At 38.4% G+C, this 18409-nt stretch overlaps 1 protein-coding gene across 3 annotated transcripts in view; it reads right to left on the bottom strand.

Annotated features, from left to right (window-relative positions):
- The window catches only part of INO80 (INO80 complex ATPase subunit), a 135726-nt gene that overhangs the window by 90770 nt on the left and 26547 nt on the right, over positions 1-18409 (bottom strand). For 2 of the 3 annotated variants that reach the window (XM_042942375.1, XM_042942374.1), the window contains exons 2-7: positions 17299-17484; positions 16893-17062; positions 16732-16799; positions 14630-14800; positions 8833-8953; positions 7302-7516 (exon numbers count right to left, since the gene is read on the bottom strand). In XM_042942375.1, the coding sequence (XP_042798309.1) occupies positions 7302-7516; positions 8833-8953; positions 14630-14800; positions 16732-16799; positions 16893-17062; positions 17299-17441 (888 nt within the window). In that variant the 5' untranslated portion in view covers positions 17442-17484. Of the gene's footprint in view, positions 1-7301; positions 7517-8832; positions 8954-14629; positions 14801-16731; positions 16800-16892; positions 17063-17298; positions 17485-18409 lie in introns of those variants that run through there. The other variant, XM_042942376.1, reaches the window with a different exon arrangement.

The raw sequence follows: 18409 nt of genomic DNA, 5'->3' as shown, positions 1-18409 counted from the left end.
CCAATTCAGTTAAAACAAAAGAAGCTCAATAAAAAAACATGATTTCCCATGATGATCCAGTTGACATGGGAGAAGACATAGCACAGGCATACGTGAGTGACTGTTAAAGAGCTCTCCCCCTAAATCTGAAGAAACAGTGGGTACGAAGTTAGACGTCTTAAAAGCCATTTCTATAAAATTTGCATCTCAGATGATCTGCTTACAGGAATTTTTACGCCCTTTATCAAAACTTTCTCCTACTAATGCTTAAGCAGCTATTGCTACTTAAAAGACAAGAATCTTGGGGCACATGGGTGGCTCAGTCGGTTAAGCAGCCAACTTCGGCTCAGGTCATGATCTCATGGTCCGTGAGTTCAAGCCCTGCGTCAGGCTCTGTGCTGACAGCCTGGAGCCTGCTTCAGATTCTGTGTCTCCGTCTCTCTCTCTCCTCCTCTGCTCACAATGTTTCTGTCTCTCAAAAAATGAATTAAAACGTTAAAAAAATTAAAAAAAAAAAAAAAGACAAGAATCTCAAATATTCCTATGGAATTCTTGAACATAGGAAGGGCATCATGTTTTAAAAATTATTTTTATTTGGGGTGCCTGGGTGGCTCAGTCGGTTGAGCGTCTGACTTCAGCTCAGGTCATGATCTCACAGTTCGTAAGTTTGAGCCCCACGTAGGGCTCTGTGCTGACAGCTCGGAGCCTGGAGCCTGCTTCTGATTCTGTGTCTCCCTCTCTCTGTCCCTCTCCCCCTCACACTCTCTTTCTTTCAAAACTAAATAAACATTTAAAAAAATTAAAAATTATTTTTATTTTTTTAAGTAATCTCTACACCCAATGTAGGGCTTGAACTCAAGACCCTGAGATTAAGAGTTGCATGCTGTACCCACTGAGCCAACCAGGCACCCTAGATGGGCATCATTTTGAAGTCTATTCACCAGGTACAAAGAGGATTTCCCTATAACTTCTCTCATCAAGAATGTTCTTCTCGGGGCGCCTGGGTGGCGCAGTCGGTTAAGCGTCCGACTTCAGCCAGGTCACGATCTCGCGGTCCGTGAGTTCGAGCCCCGCGTCAGGGTCTGGGCTGATGGCTCGGAGCCTGGAGCCTGTTTCCGATTCTGTGTTTCCCTCTCTCTCTCTGCCCCTCCCCCATTCATGCTCTGTCTCTCTCTGTCCCAAAAATAAATTAAAAACGTTGAAAAAAAAAAAAATTTAAAAAAAAAAAAAGAATGTTCTTCTCTCCAAAAATACTTATTAATTGGCACGGGGGGGGGGGGGGGGGGGGAGGGAATGGTAATTGTTAAGAAGCACAAACATACCAAGGGATCGAAGCTAATACCATCAAATTGGAACAATGGGTCATGTGCCTCCCAATGTGACATATCAAGAAGGATATATCACTCCTTTGGTAATCCTGCCCAAAATGAATAACCCAAATCTAATCATGAAGAATCATAACTCAAATTCAGAAACACTGTACAAAATAATAGCCCTATACTCTTCAAAAATAAAAATGTTATGAAAAATGAAGGCTGAGAAACTATGTCAGATTTAAAGGAGATTAAAGAGATGTGACAACTAAATGAAACATGTACTTCTAGACTGGATCCTGGATTCAATCAGGAAAAAAAAGCCCCAACCTTTATAGACAACTGATGAAATCTAAATATGGTCTGTGGATCAGATAATAATCTTTATAACTGTATTGTGGTTCTGTATGACAGAATGTCTTTTTTCTTAGGAAACACACATTGAATTACTACAAGGAAGTTCAGTACAAAGTGTCAAACTAACCCTCAAAATGGGTGAGAAAAAAGTATGCCTTTATGTAACAAAAGCAAACAAAGCAAACATTGCTAAATATGAGTAAAGGATACATGGCAGTTCCTTGCATTACTCTTGCCGTATCATTTTAAAACATTTTGTTTTGAAACAATTTTAGACTTACAGAAAAGTAGCAAAAAATAATACAGAGTTCCCTTATATTGCTCCTGCTGCTTTTCCTCATTTAGCATCTTACATAACTTGAATACAATTATTTTAAATGTTTATTTATTTATTTTGAGAGAAAGAGAGCATGAGCAGGGGAGGGGCAAAGGGGGAGACAAAGAATCCCAAGCAGGCTCCCCACTGTCAGCAAGGAGCTCCACAGGAAATACAGGATCATGACCTAAGCCAAACAAGAGTTGGATGCTTAACTGAATGAGCCACTACTCGGGTGCCCCACAGAATACAATCACAGTAAAACCCAGGATTGAGAGTAACTTGCTCTACAAGTGTGCCACAAAATGAGCAAACGTTTCTAATAATTTTAACTTGATAAATGAGTGATGTCTTGCAATACAAGTAGTGCGAGATGTCGAACATCACATGATCATAAGTGAACCAATGGATCTTCTCTCTCTCGCTCTGTCTTTGTGGGATTGGGGGTGACTGTCTCCCATACTCGGATGTTCAGTCTCAGGCCACAGTGTTTGATAGAAATCATCAATTTTTTAGAATGCTGGAAGGTGCTCACACCTGGCACTAGTTTCTTTGTCACTTCAAAGCACCTATGGACAGTCCTTTGCTTTTCCAAACAAGAGTACGCTTAGGAATGCTTTGCTTCATTTTAGGTCAGGCTGCCTACATATATAGACCCTTTCCTATGCTGCCTAATTGCCAGTTACATTAAATACAGTATATGAGTTTATTATTATTGTACTGTAGTCAACATCCATGCAAGCATATACGATGGCCCCCGTGCAGAAAAAGATTCCATTGAGCCAAGAGACAGCAGTGATTCTATTAGTGATAGTGAAAGTAGTCCTACACAATAACCTTGTCTCTTGTCTCCCTGAAACCAGCCACAAAGGCTTTCAAAGGCAAGTGCAGGTTAATTTATTTTTCTTTATATTTTGTATTTTATTATTTTGTATTATATTACAGCATTGTAGTTAATTTTATACGAATATTTTTGGGTTATGGAACGAATCATTTGAGTTTCCGTTATTTCTGTGCTCGCTTCAGCAGCACATATACCATTATTTCTTATGGGGCAATTCACTTTGACATACAAGTGCTATGGATTACAAGCATGTTTCCAGAACAAATTATGCTCGCAAACCAAGGTTTGACTTTATTAAGAAAGTAAAATAACACTGGTAAAATATTAATTAAACTACAAGTCTTATCTGAACGTCAACAATTTTTCCACTAAAATCCTTTTCCTGTTCCAGGATCCCACAATGTATTTAGTTGCTTTTCTCCTCAGTTCTCTTCCTGCATATATAACATTCTTCAATCTTTCTCTCATGTCCTTGACACTTTTGAAAGGCACCAATCAGTTATTTTGTAAAATCTCCCCCAAAGTTTGTGATTTTCTGATGTTTTCTCATGATTGGAATGACATTACACATTTTGGCAAGAATACCCCAGAAACGACATGTTCTTCTCAGGGCATCAAATTAAGTTCACAATATCAAAATTTCTATTACTAGTGTTACTTAGATCTTTTGGTTAAAGTAGATTCTACCACCTTACCATGGTAGTAACTACCCATGATTATCACTATCTTTCTTTTTGTGCTGAGATGTATATGCTGGGGAGATGCTTTCAGTATGTGCAAGCTCTGGTTCTGTATCTTTCGTCCTCTGATTTTAGCCTTCATCAATGGATCCAGTCTGCAACAATTATTACCATGGTATTTGTGTTAATGATGATTCTCTACTTCTTTCTGTCCTATTAACTGGAATTCTACTGCAAGGAAGAGTTGTTCCTTCTACCTTACCTGTTTTCTTATTTAATTATTTATAACAGTATGGACTCACTGATATTTCTTTTATTCTATGTGTTAAAATTCAGTATTATTATTATCGATTTCATTGCTCAATTATTCTAACTTTGGTGATGAAGAGCCCCTTCAGATTGGCTCCTGTATTCTTCTGACAATCCCCCACTTCCACCTTTCTTCAAGTACCTCCTTAACTTTATTAGAGAATAAAAAGTGTTGAGAAATCAAGATCTGGGAACTAAATAACTTAATTGTTACTGGGATATCACTGCGTCTAGGCACTCTCTGCAAAGAGCTAGCTAGAAATTAAGTATATATGCATACTAACCTATGCACACACACACAACTATATTTCTGTACACATCTATCTGTGTGTGTGTGTGTGTGTGTGTGTGTACTGAGAGCTCTGACTCCAATCAAATTTCAAAGGCTTCACTTTAAATGTTTCCAACAGCGAGAAACTGGCTGTCATCTACAACATATTTACTTATTTGTTCAATTCTAGTACACATACAGAGTAGTTTCAAAATTCTAACCCATTCTTTTGTAAGAAACACTTACTATGTCAATCATAGCATTTACGTACAGTTCTTTTGGTCTCTAGCCTTACATATCAAGTCAAAATACTGATTTCCTCAGTTACTTCAGGGAGTCCTTTTCTTCCCCAATCCCTGCAACTTGATTATATATTACTCATTTCTGATACAGTTAACATTTGTTCTTGACTTTTTTTAAATTTTATTTATTTTCAGAGACACCATGTGTGTGCACGAGTGGGGGAGGGGCAGAGAGAACTAGGAAAGAGAATATCCAAAGCAGGCTCCACAGTATCAGCACAGAGCCTGGACACTAGGCTCAAAGTCACGAACCATGAGACCAGAACCTGAGCCAAAACCAAGAGTTGGACACTCAACTGAGTGAGCTACCCAAGCACACCATTTGTTCCTGTTTTTATTCCACTTTGCCCAAATATCCCCTCAACCTAATTCCCTTCCCACACCCTGACTGGTTTCAATTGTTTTATTATCAGTGTATATGAGGAGTATATGAAACATTACCATGATTTTCAAAGTCAGCCCTACATACAAAACGATGTACTCAAAGACTGCCCCTCATCCCTGCTAACCTGCTCCCATTCCTTCCTTTCTTTCTACATTTTTACCACCTGCCCACTATAAGAAATCAACACTTTAATTTCAGGCTTATACTTCTTGAATGTCTTTTGCATGAATGAGAATTTGTGTATTTTCTTATATTCCTGTTTTGCTTATATGAGAGGTAAATACTATAGATACCTGCTTTTGTTTTGCTTTCCTCACTTAACACTATGTCTTTATCCCATGTCACTTCAGAAAGGTCTTCCTCATTATTTCTTTTTAACAGCAGCATAACAATCCACTGTGTATATCTACCAGAGTTCAATTCAAGCCCCATGTATAGGCATTAAAGTTGTTTATTTTGCAATTAAAAATAATGCTGTAATGAGTAACTTTGTTTACATTGTATAGTTGCAGGTTTAGCCTCAGCATAATTCCTAGAAGTGGAAGTGCTGGTTTGAAAGGTAACTGCATATGGAGATTATTAGGTATTGCCAATTTACCCTCCAGAATAATGCTCTCTGATTTGCACTTCTAGCAGCAATGTAAAAAAGTGTCTGTTTCCCCATAGCCTTCTTAAGAGAATGTGTTATCATATTTTCCAATTTTTGCCATTGTGATAAGTGAAAAATGGTATCTAGGTGTTATTTTAGACTACTCTAATTATGAGACTTTGAACCTTTTTAATATTTAAGAGCCATTTTTGTATCTTTCTTTGTGAATTGTCTATTCCCGTCATTTTACTTGCCTACTGAATTTGTGGTTCTTTGGCTCTCAATTTTCAAAAGTTCTTTATATACTAGAGATACGAGCCCTTTGTGACAATGTAAATAATCTTTCCCACTTTGTCAGCTCTCTTTTGTCATGAAAAAATTTATTTGTATTTAGTCAAATTTACAAATGTTTTCTTTCATTGCCTCTGGATGTTGAGTCATACTTTTGCTGAGCCAAGGTTAAATAGGAATGTAATCCTTTTCCTCTAGTATTTGTATGATTTCATTTTTTATACTAAGAACCTTAATATGTTCAGAGTATATGTGTGAGAAACAGATCTACTTTTATCTTTTTCCAAATGGCTACCTAGTTGTTCCAGCACCATTTTTTAAAAAGTTTATTAGTCTAGGGGCACCTGGGTGGCTCAGTCAGTTAAGCATCTGATTCTTGATTTTGCGCTCAGGTCATGATCTCACGGTTCATGAGACCGAGCCCCATGTCAGGCTTGGTGCTAACAGTGTGGAGCCTGCTTGAGATTCATTCTCTCTCTCTCTCTCTCTCTCTCTCTCTCTCTCTCTCTCTCTCTCTCTCTCACACACACACACACACACAGTGTGGAGCCTGCTTGAGATTCTCTCTCTCTCTCTCTCTCTCTCTCTCTGCCCACCCTTGCTCACATGCTCACTCTCTCTTAAAATACATAAATTAGAAAAAAAAATTTTAATTTTTTCTTTTTTTAACGTTTATTTATTTTTGAGACAGGGAGAGACAGTGCATGAACGGGGGAGGGGCAGAGAGAGAGGGAGACACAGAATCTGAAACAGGCCCCAGGCTCTGAGCAGTCAGCACAGAGCCTGACGCGGGGCTCGAACTCACAGACTGCGAGATCATGACCTGAGCTAAAGTCGGACGCTTAACCGACCGAGCCACCCAGGCGCCCCAGAAAAAAAATTTTTTAAGTCTACCATTCCACTGATCTATCTGCCTATGCATGTAGCAGTACTACACTGTTGAATTATAGAGGTTTTACGGTATATTTTAATGACTGATGTGTCTTTTTCAGTGTTCTCTGGCAATTCTTGCATATTGATTCTTTTCCTTGAGTTTAGTATCAGTTTATCTAAATTCAGAAAATACCCTATTCATATTTCTATTAAGGCTACGCTCAATTAATAAGGCAACTAATTAAGTAAAATGCAAACTGAGTCGAGGGTATATGGACATTCCTTGTACGATTCCTGAAACTTTCAAGTTTGAAATTATATCAAAATAAAATATTACCAAAACCAAATTAAAATAGCAAAAAGAATGCCTACACATCTTTCTCTTGAATCATTCACATTTTTTCTAACGTCTGTGATTCTTCAGTAACATTCAAATATTTATAAATTCTCTAAGAAACATAACTCCACCATTTCATTTTAATTTCCTCTACTATCACCTATCAATTTGTTGTTCAATCTCTACTGCTATGAGTAAGAAAACTGCTTTCCTTTCTCAGAGAGGTTTCCCTCCATTTTTTGGACAATAAACACCACAGAACAACTAACTGTCTTGTGGATTCTGATCAAAATCTGGAAAAAAACAGTCAACTAATAAGAGTACTATTCAGCATTATCTTAATTCCATCAGATTAGTTTCCTTTCTGAACATTGTAAAGGTATCTAGCTCCAACAGCTCCTCTTTAAAGGGCAGGGAGACAAAACTTGCCATCTATGCTGGAGGCACTCACATACCTTTGGTAGTTCCTTTTTCACAATGCTGAGCCATACTTTTCTACGACGAGCATTAAGCTGCTCAATGGATAAGTGCTTCTTCTTGGTGCCAGGAGGAGGTGCATCATGAGAGAACTTGGCAAAGACTTTGGTCTGGTGGTGGTGGCAACGAGGAGATTCTTCAGAGGAAAGTTCTTCATCCCTTCGCCTTTTTTTCTTCACTTTTTTCAACTTGGCTGCAAAGGAAACAGACTCTGAGAATGTTGCATTTCTGCCCTTCCACAGAAGACAGCCACAAACAACCTCATCACTTTAAAAAAATTCAAGGTTCCTTCCTCATTCCAAGTGAGGCTGGCAATGTTTACCTCTTTATGTATTCGGGCCTATGACTATTCCAAGAGAAGTATCTCACTACCTTGGAAGAATACTGGATACTCCCTATGTTTACATGAAAGAGAAACACAAAATAAAACCTAAAAACTGAATTTCTGTTGAACCCAACAACAGGAAGGGAGACTTATAAAGTACCACGAACTCAAGTAATGGCCAAAAGGAAGGAAACATATCTACTTGGTGGCAATGTAAAGTGATTGAAGAAAAAACTAAAGAAAGAAAAAAATGTGCTAACTGATAGGACATCATGGCCTGTGAAGAGAAAATCACACGTGGCACAAAAAACTAATTTGGGAGGTGGGGTGGGGTGGGGAGGGGAGGGTGCAGAGGATGAGAAAATAAAAAGAGGGGTGCGTAAGTGGCTCAGTTGGCTAAGCGTTTGACTTTAGTTCAGGTCATGATCTCGTGGTCCGTGCGTTCGAGCCCTGCATCAGGCTCTAAGCTCTCTGGAGCCTGCTTCAAATTCTGTGTCTCCCTCTCTCTCTGCCCCTCCCCTGCTTGTGGTCTGTTTCTCAAAAATAAATATACAAAAAAATTTTTTTTAAATACAGAGATAAACTAGGAGGATGTGGGAGAAAGGGGAGAAGGCTTAAAAGAACTTCTGAGTAGAGTTCATACCTTTAGGTGAACAAAATCTAACTTGTACACAGAGTTTAAAACTTTCCCTTCCTACCTCCTTCCTGATTTCCAGCTGCTTAGAGCTCAGTAAGGGAGGAAAGCACATTTCCTGGCAAACAGGCAGATAAGCATTACACAAGATAGAGAGGTGATCTATTTTGAATTTCCACAAACAACAACAATCATAACTTATTCCCAACACTTCAGGTTGCTCTTCATACTTCCCTGTGCCTAACCAACTTCTTCCTCTCCCAGAAAATTTTCAACATTTGGAAAAGTATGTAGAAGAAAGAAGGAATAAACTAACTGACTTAAACCTTTCGCTAGGAATCTGTAGTTTTATGTCTTTATAATTCTAGAAGAGATCATAAACCAAATACGAAATAAGGTTAATAATAGGACTTAGATAAGGAAGACTAGGGTTTTTGAGATACAGCAAGTCTCTACTACATGCGTTATGTTCAAAGTCCAAATGTACCAACAGGCTACACACAACCCTGAAACTAAAGAGTAAATGTGGAAGGCAGGTCAATATGCTCACCTTTAAGTTTCTTTTCCTCCTTGAATTTCTTTTTTTTGGGTCCAAGTAGGTGCCGTTGTTGCTCATAGAAAGGGTCGTACGTGGACAGGAGGCCTGCACTGTAGTACTGGTACTGCTGCAACTGAAGCAAAAGCAAAGACAGTGGTGAGGCTTAGAAGGGCTGGTCTGTGTTCGAAGCCTGCCTTCAAATCACCTTTACTACAAAAAGTTGAGCCAGAGAAAAACCAAAGCTCCTAAAACATGGTCTTCTTCCCACAAAAAGACCCACAAAGATTTAGTACTTCCAAGTGAATTATTTCCTTACTTCAAAACAAAATGGGTTCATCAGCTATGTGCATGGCAAGTTGCTGAAAATAACTTAAGAAAGGAAAACGCTTCATGCTTCTCAATTTCCACCAGAATATTTATTTGGTCCTGACACATATTTGAGAGATGCAATTAACTGCAGAAAGAGCTCCTCATGGTATTCATCAACAAGAAATAAACTGTATTTCTATTACCAACAGGTCCTAAGATTTACTAAGGTTCTGATAGCTGTTATTCTGGCTTTTAGTCTTCTATCTGGTTCAGAGAATTCCCAACCATCCCAATTCTTTCAAGTCTTTTCACTCTTTATCTCCCACTAAGAGAGCCTGCCAATATTATGGATAATGCCTCTGTTGCCAGAATTCTAACACATGAATAATCAAATTTTTTTCCTCTTCAGAGACAGATTCTTTCAAACACTGCATTTCGATTGACCCGCTAGGCTTACATTCATTTTGTCTTACCTATTACCAATGGATAAATATGAATATAAATTAAAATTAAGCAGTCCACTACTGAATCTCTTTCCTAGATTACAGCCAGTCTAAGAACTGAAACTAGGACAGAAAAGTGACATGGATAACTTGTCACAGAGTGACATGGTCCTCTGTCAATGGTCAAAATTGAATGAGCATTCATTGAACTGCATAGTTAAGGCTGATGGGGGGTGGGAGGGAGGGGAGGGTGGGTGATGGGTATTGAAGAGGGCATCTTTTGCGATGAGCACCGGGTTTTGTATGGAAACCGATTTGACAATTTCATATATTTAAAAAAAAAAAAAACGGGGCGCCTGGGTGGCTCAGTCAGTTAAGTGGCCGACTCCAGCTCAGGTCATGATCTCACGGTCTGTGAGTTCAAGCCCCGCGTCAGGCTCTGTGCTGACAGCTCAGAGCCTGGAGCCTGTTTCGGATTCTGTGTCTCCCTCTCTCTGACCCTCCCCCATTCATGCTCTGTCTCTCTCTGTCTCAAAAATAAACGTTAAAAAAAATTTTTTTTTAAAAAAAGAACTGCATAGTTAATAAAATCTATAAAGTTTCCCATATGTATGTTTTACTTCAATTAAAAAAAGACCAAGTAGGGGTGCCTGGTGGTTCAGTTGGTTAAGTGTCCAACTCTTGATTTTGGCTCAGGTCACGATCTCAGTTTGTGGGTTCAAGCCCCACGTCAGGTGTGCTGATAGTATGGAACCTGCTTGGGATTCTCTCTCTCCCTCTCTCTCTCTCTGCCCCTCCCTTGCTCACGCTTTCTTGCTTTCTCTCTCTCTCTCTCTCAAGAATAATTAAAAAAAAAGAAAAAAGACCTGGGGCAGCCAGGTGGCTCAGTCGGATAAACATCTGACTTTAGCTTGGGTCCTAATCTTGCAGTTCATGAGCTCGAGGCCCACAGGGAATAGTGCAGAGCCTGCTTGGAATTCTCTCTTTCCCTCTCTCTCTGCCCCATCCTGCTTCCTCTCGCCCTCTCTCAAAATAAATAAATAAAGTAAAAAAAAAAAAAAAAAAAAAGCCAAGTACTGCAATCCCTATTAAAATATCAAAAACGTTTTCCACAAAAGAAAAAATAACACTAAAATCTGTACGGAACCACCCCAAATAGCCAAAGCAACCTTGAGAAAGAAAAACAAAGTTGGAAGTATTACAATTCCAGATTTCAAGATATATTACAAAGCTTTAGTAATCAAAACAGTATGGTACTGGCACAAATAGAGACATACAGATGAATGGAAAAGAACAGAAAACCCAGAGATAAGAGGTGCCTGGCTGGTTCAGTTGGTAGAACACATGACTTTTGATCTCAGGGTCCTGAGGTGGAGCCCCATGTTGGGTGTAAAGCATACTTAAAGAAAAACTTTCAATAATACAGAAGAGAGAACTAAGAAAGAAACCCATCCTTATGTGGCCAACTAATCTATGTTGAAGGAGGCAAGAATATACAGTGTGGAAAAGACAGTCTCTTCAATAAATGGTGCTGGGAAAACTGGACAGCTACATGCACAAGAATGAAACTGGACCACTTTCTACCACTCCAAACAAAATTAAACTCAAAACGGATTAAAAACCCTAAATTTGAGACCTAAAACCATAAAAATCTTAGAGGAAAACATAGTAATTTGACATCAGCCATAGCAACATTTTTCTAGATGTGCCTCCCAACGCAAGGAAAACAAAAGCAGAAACAAACCATTGGGACTACTTCAAAATAAAAAGGTTTTCACAGTGAAGGAAACCATCAACAAAACAAAAAGACAACCTAATGAGTGAGAAAAGATTTTTGCAAATTATATATGCAATAAGGGGTTAATATTCAAAACACATAAAAAACTTGTACAACTCAACCCAAACCAATCAATATGATTAAAAAATAAGCACAGAACTTGAACAATTACCCAAAGACACACAGATGGCCAACAGACATATGGAAAGAAGATCAACATCACTAATCAGGGAAATGCAAATCAAAACCACAATGAGATTATCACCCTACACCTGTCAGAATGGCTAGTGGCTAGTATCAAAAAAACAAGACAGGGGCGCCTGGCTGGCTCAGTCGGTTGAGCGTCCGACTTCGGCTCAGGTCACGATCTCACTGTCCGTGGGTTCGAGCCCCGCGTCAGGCTCTGTGCTGACAGCTCAGAGCCTGGAGCCTGTTTCAGATTCTGTGTCTCCCTCTCTCTCTGACCCTCCCCCGTTCATGCTCTGTCTCTCTCTTGTCTCAAAAATAAATAAATGTTAAAAAAAGAAAGAAAGAAAGAAAGAAAGAAGAAAGAAAGAAAGAAAGAAAGAAAGAAAGAAAGAAAGAAAGAAAGAAAGAAAGAAAGAAAGAAAAAGACAAGACAGGGGCCGCCTGGGTGGCTCAGTCGCTTAAGCGTCCGACTTCGGCTCAGGTCATGATCTTGCGGTTTGTGAGTTCGAGCCCCGCATCGGGCTCTGTGCTGACAGCTCGGAGCCTGGAGCTTGCTTCAGATTTTGTGTCTCTCTCTCTGCCCCTCCCCAACTTGTGCTCTATCAAATATAAATAAAATATAAAAAAAAATTTAAAAAAGACAAGACATAGGCATTGGCAAGAACGTGGAGAAAAAGGAATCTTTGTGAACTGTTGGTAGGAATGCAAATTGGTTCATCCAATGGAAAACAGTATGGAGGTTCCTCAAAAAAATAAAAACAAGTATCATACGATCCAATAATTCCACTACTGGGTATTTACCCAAAGAAAATAAAAACACTAATTCAAAAAGATACATGCATTCTTATGTTTACTGCAGCATTATTTACAGTAGCCAAGATACAGAAGCAACCTAAGTGTTCACTGATAGGTGAATAAATAAAAATGTGGCATATATATTTATATGTATACGTACGTGTGTGTATGTATGTATATGTGTGGATGTATGTATATGTGCGGATATATATATATATAAACTCTTCCCATCTGTGACAACGTAGATGGACCTAGAGGGCATTATGTTCAGTGAATTAAGTCAGACTGAAAAAGACAAATATCACATGATTTCACTCATAACTGGAATCTGAAAAACAAAAAGCAGAATCAGACTTGTAAAGAGAAAAGACTGATGGTTGTCAGAGGGGAGGGTGATGGGGGTTGGGCAAAATGGGTAAAAGGGAGTGGGAGGTATAGGCTTCCAGTTATGGAATGAGTAAATCACAGAAATAATAGGTCCAACACAGGGAATCAGTCAATGATATTGTAATACCGTTATCCAGTAACAGATGGTAGCTACACTTGTGGCCATAATATAATGTATAGACATTTGAATCACTATGTTGTACACCTGAAATATAATACTGTATGTCAGCTATACTCAACAAAAAAAAAAAAAAAAAAAAAAAAAAAAGACAAACTATTTCAAGCACCAAATGCCTAGCACTGTACTTTATGAAGGAACTCTACGTTTATTCATTTCTTTTTTTTTTTTTTTAAGAGACAGAGAGCGAGAGAGCAGGGGAGGGACAGAGAAAGAAAGAAGTCTGAAAGCCAGATATCTTACTATTTATTACTTCTGCAGGTTTATAACCTTGAGCATGTTATTCAGTTTTCTGAACGTACTTTGGATGGTAAATAATTGCTGGAATGCTTTTAGGGCCTCAAATATGCTATTGCTTATTATGCACAAAGTGCCACACTTCTGACAAAAATCAGAAGTAACAGCACTCAAATAGTTGCCACTTAAAACTGTCATTAAATCTAATGTTAGTATGCAAAGAAAGGGAGTTTTTTAAAGATAGGAACATTTCCAAAGAGCAACTGCATTATAAAAGGAACCACAAGAATTTAAAATGGTGCAGCCACTCTGGAAAATAGTTTGCCAGTTCCTCAAAAGGGTAAGTAAGCACAGAGTTATCATATCATATGACCCAGCAATTCCTCTTCTAGGTATATACCCAAGAGAAATGAAAACATACGTCCACACCAAAAACGTGTATACAAATCTTCTTGGCAGCATTATTCATAACAGCCAAAAGTGGAAACAACACATTTTTCATAGTTATCATTCATAAAAGCCAAAAAGTAGAAACAATCCAATTAATTCATTAAGTGATACGTGGATAAGTAAAGGCAGTACGTTCATACTATGGAATCTTATTTGGCCATAAAAAGGAATAAAGTACAGGTACATGCTACTGAATGAACTCTGAAAATATGCTAAGCAAGAAGCTAGACACAAAGGATCACATATCGTTCCATATGCATGAAATGTCTAGAACAGGCACATTTATAGTGACAAGTAGCTGCCTGGGGCTGAGGGGAATGGAGAAAATGAGAGGACACAGCTAAGGGGATTGGGGTTTCTTTCTGGAGAAAACATTCTGGAATTATATAGTGACAACAGTTACACATCTCTATCAATATACTAAAAACCACTGAATTATACACTTTAAAAGGGTAAATATTTTTAGTATATGAAATACATTTCAATAAAGCTTTTATTACAACCACCACCATCAAGATCTAAACATAAAAGTAAGGGGTACCTGGTGGCCAATTTTGGCTCAGGTCATGATCTCACATTTTGTGGGTTCAGGCCCCGCATCGGGCTCTGTGCTGACAGCTCAGAGACTGGAGCCTGCTTCCAATTCTGTGTCTCCCTCTCTCTCTCTGCCCCTCTCCCACTTGCAGTCTGCCTCCCTCTCCCTCAAAAATAAATAAACACGAAAATAAATAGATAGATAGATAGATAGATAGATAGATAAATAAAAGTAAAATGATGTATGGGGCGCCTGGGGTAGCTCAGTTGGTTAAGTGTCAGCTCAGGTCACAAGCTCAGTTTGTGAGTTTGAGCCCCATATTGAGCTCTCTATGGTCAGCATGGAGCCTACTTGGGATCCTTCTCTCTACGCTTCCCCTGCTTGTTCTCTCTCAAAAATAAATAAACATTAAAAAAGACAAAAAAAGGGTACTGACATATCTTCAATGAATGTTAACCAGAGGCTAAATACCCGGCATGAAGGTGTGAGATTTCTCCTGAAACCTTTACCTCCTTGTCTTTACTATACTTATTCTGGTGAAGTTTCTTATATTTGTGCAGCCGCAACATGTTATGAAGTTCTTCTCTGCTGAGGTTGAGTTCTTCCTCTTCTTCTTCTTCTTCTTCATTGTCTTCACTCTGAGAATCTGCCTCACTGGACTCATCACTTAGCAGAATGCTCTGCAAATGGGAGGAAATGGAAATGGAATCTCTCGCTATGAAGTAATTCCGTTTATAATCCAAGCATTTTTCCCCAACACAAGGACAGAAATAGCTGGAAGACAGTCATTCCAGTTTCCCTTACATTATCCTTTACCAATCTAAGTGGAAAAGAAAAAGGTACCAACTGAACCTAGTATGCATGAATTCGAGAGCAGTAACACATGGAAATGCTGTAAACAGCAACAAAGCTTGATATCACTAAGTACTTACACTTAACATAAGATATTTTAACTGTCAAATACCAAGGCAAAAAAACTAAAAACAAAGAAACAATCTATTGAGTATAAAGGAATATAGAAAGCAAGCTGTGATGGCTAATTAAGGAGAAACAACCCAAAAAATATTAATTGATTTTGATATTATCCAGATAATGAAATGTTATTCAGCCATGAAAAGGTAAGTAGTTCTGATCTGTGCCACAACATGAATGAACCTTGAAAACTATGCTAAGTGAAAGAAGCTAAGTACAAAGGACTGTGTATGATATGGACTTCACTTACATGAAATGTCCAGAATAGGCAAATCCATAGAGAAAGAAAACAGATTAGTGGCTGCCAGGGGTGGGGGAAGTAGAGAATGGGAAGTGACTGCTAATAAGTGCAGTTTCTTTTTGGAATGATGAAAATATTCTGGAATTAGTGGTAAGGGCTACACAAAACTTTATGAATATACTAAAAATTACTAAATTATATACTTTAAATGGGTAGATTTTATGGCATATCAATTATATTTCGATTTTTACAAATGTGATAAGCTAAACAAAGATTTCTACATTCCCGAGAGCCACGCTGATATGAAGCAAATTAGAACCTTTTAAAGGACTTAGTGATAACAATGAAAGAGTACCTTTAAATTACTTTGAGTTCTTCACAGGAAAATTAAGCAATAGAGAAAATATTGGTTTCAATAGAAGAAATGCTAACTCAGTTGGGCCAATGACTGTTATCTTGTAAGAATATCAACAAGATTATCCCATTTCCTTGCCTATGAATACTCACAGAAATTTACCAGACTAAAATACAAATTCCTTAACATGTTATACAAGACCCTACACAATCAGGTTCTTGAACCTCATCTTCTATCATCCCCTCTCATTGTGCTCCAGCCATACTAGCCTTCATTCTCCCCCAAACATACTGTGTTGCATCCTGTGTCAGGAAGTTTGCAATTGTGTTCCTTCTGACTGAAATGCTCTTATCTGAGGGGTGCCTGGGTGGTTCAGTGGGTTAAGTATCTGATTCTTGATTTCAGCTCAGGTCATGATCTCACAGTTCATGATTTCGAGCCCCAGGTCAGGCTCTGCACTGACCATGTGTAGCTTGTTTGGGATTCTCTCTCCCCACTCCCGCACTCTCTCTCAAACAATTTTTAAAAATGCTCTTATGTAAAACATTCACATAGTCCTGATAATTCAGAAATCAGCTGAAATGTTACCTCTTTAAAAAAGCCATTTCTATTTCTTTGTTTACAGACATTACTCACTACCTCCCCCCATCTGAATGTAAGCTCTACAGGGCAGGAATGCTGTCTGTCTACAACAGTATCAGACAGATACGATGTATTCAATCACCATTTGTTGAACTACTCAGTAACTAATGAAAAGGACATTAATAACCCTGATGACACTGTGAGCCAGTGAGAGCAAAGATCTCATGTTTTTTTTACTCCTTGCTCTTCACAGTACTCTATACTCAGAAATGATTGCTAAAGTGAACTTCATTGAGGCCTCCACATTTTTCTCCATGATCTCTTCAAAAAACTACACCCAGAATAGAAGACTCTTCTCTAGAAAAATCTCTGTCAATGTGCCAGAATGAGTCAATAACTTTCCTTTCTATTTGTAATTTTAGTAGGTTATTTGAATTATAAATATTTGCCTTATCTCTTACCTTTAGCCACTTTCTGCTTTTCTTCAACTTAGAGAAGTTATATAAATTCCCTTTGTCAGATTTTGATTCTGTGTGAAGAAACATAAAGAACAACAAAAAATGAAAGGACGACTGCCCCAAGAGAACGGATAGTCCAAAGAGGGACCTCATACCACACTGACCTGACTGCAGAACTCCATTCAGTGAGTATGTGTTTAACATTCCAGAATTGCCTGCTCCAGAAGTTTCACCAAGCAATGAATTTGGAGGTTCTTCCTTAACTTGTATTAAGGGATCCCCAGACTGGGGCAATAAAGGATTACTGTCATCCAGTCCATCTTCACTTTCATCACTATAAATTAAAGAATGATAAATCTACAATTACAGCTGACCCAGCAGAATATTTTCATTTATGGCTAGTAGACAGAAGAAATGGATCCTTTAAATAAGTTAAATGTGTTCTATTTGAAAGAAGGAAGAAAAAAAATATCACATATACCAAAAACCATAAAATACATAAATGCTAAAACCAAAGAGATAATGGGAATCAGAAATGTGGTCAAACATTGGGAACATGTAATGGCATACCTAGAAATATTCCTGTTGAAGATGGCTGATGTCTGTCGCAAGAAATGGTCCAACCGGAGGGCCCTCTCCAGGTACTGAAGATAGAGGGGCTTTGCCAGCTCAGTGCAGCCGCCATCGTCCCCGGCACCCAACTCCGAGGCCATAGAACAAATCTGTCTTCATGCACAAGGGTCTCCGACTTCACGGCTACAGAAGCAATAAAATAAGAATACTGTTTATTCTCCTTTTATTTTCCCTACATGCCATCAATGTGAAGAGAAACCACACCTTCTAGAACACATGACAAGAAAACAGTAGTCTACAGAAAGATCTTAATAAAGTTTCTCAGTACGCACTGTTTCCTAATACAAAGGCAGAAGTGAAAAGAATGAGAACATCAAGGGGCACTACGGATTATCAGTTGGTTAAACGTCCAACTTCAACCCAGGTCATGATCCTGAGCTTCATGGGTTCAAGCCCCGCGTCGGGCTCTGTGCTGACAGCTTGGAGCCCGGAGCCATGTCTCCCTCTCTGTCTGCCCCTCCCCTGCTTGCACTCTCTCTGTCTCCCAAAAATAAACATTGAAAAAAATTTTTTTAAAGAATAAGAACATCAAAGTATAGAAATATTGTCATGTGTCACAACAAAAATTCATATACTTCTTTGAAATAGTACCTTAAAATTTACACCTACTTCACTTCTGTCCTACAATTAACAATCATTCACAATTATCTAAAATCTACTCCACAAGCTCTCTCTTGTACACCTCATAGAGGACACTTGTTCTCAGCATCACCTTCAAAACAGCTGTTCCCTTTTTCGTTTTTTATTTACACTTGTACATGTGTGAGGTATTCCACTTACAAGGGAACAGATACATTAGCAGAGTATTTTACACACTTACAAACATTCTTGAAAGTGTTAGAAATGATTTAGAAAAATGGAAGAGAGTATAAGAGTGAGAAACAAAGGTAAAGCCTGTGCATTTTTTTTTTTTTTTGCTACCTTACGGTGTTAAAGGAAACCATAACATCTTTGAGTTGTCTTCTCTTTTTATTATAGTTCTTCGAAGTTTCCTAATATAATCTTTCTTCTTAAAGAAATGTTAAAAAAATTCCCCCAGCTAATCTAT

The sequence above is a fragment of the Panthera leo genome, chromosome B3 (genome assembly GCF_018350215.1).
Source record: "Panthera leo isolate Ple1 chromosome B3, P.leo_Ple1_pat1.1, whole genome shotgun sequence".
Lineage (NCBI taxonomy): Eukaryota > Metazoa > Chordata > Mammalia > Carnivora > Felidae > Panthera > Panthera leo.
Note: the sequence above shows the minus strand (reverse complement) of the source record. Positions and strands in the feature narration are given on the sequence as shown.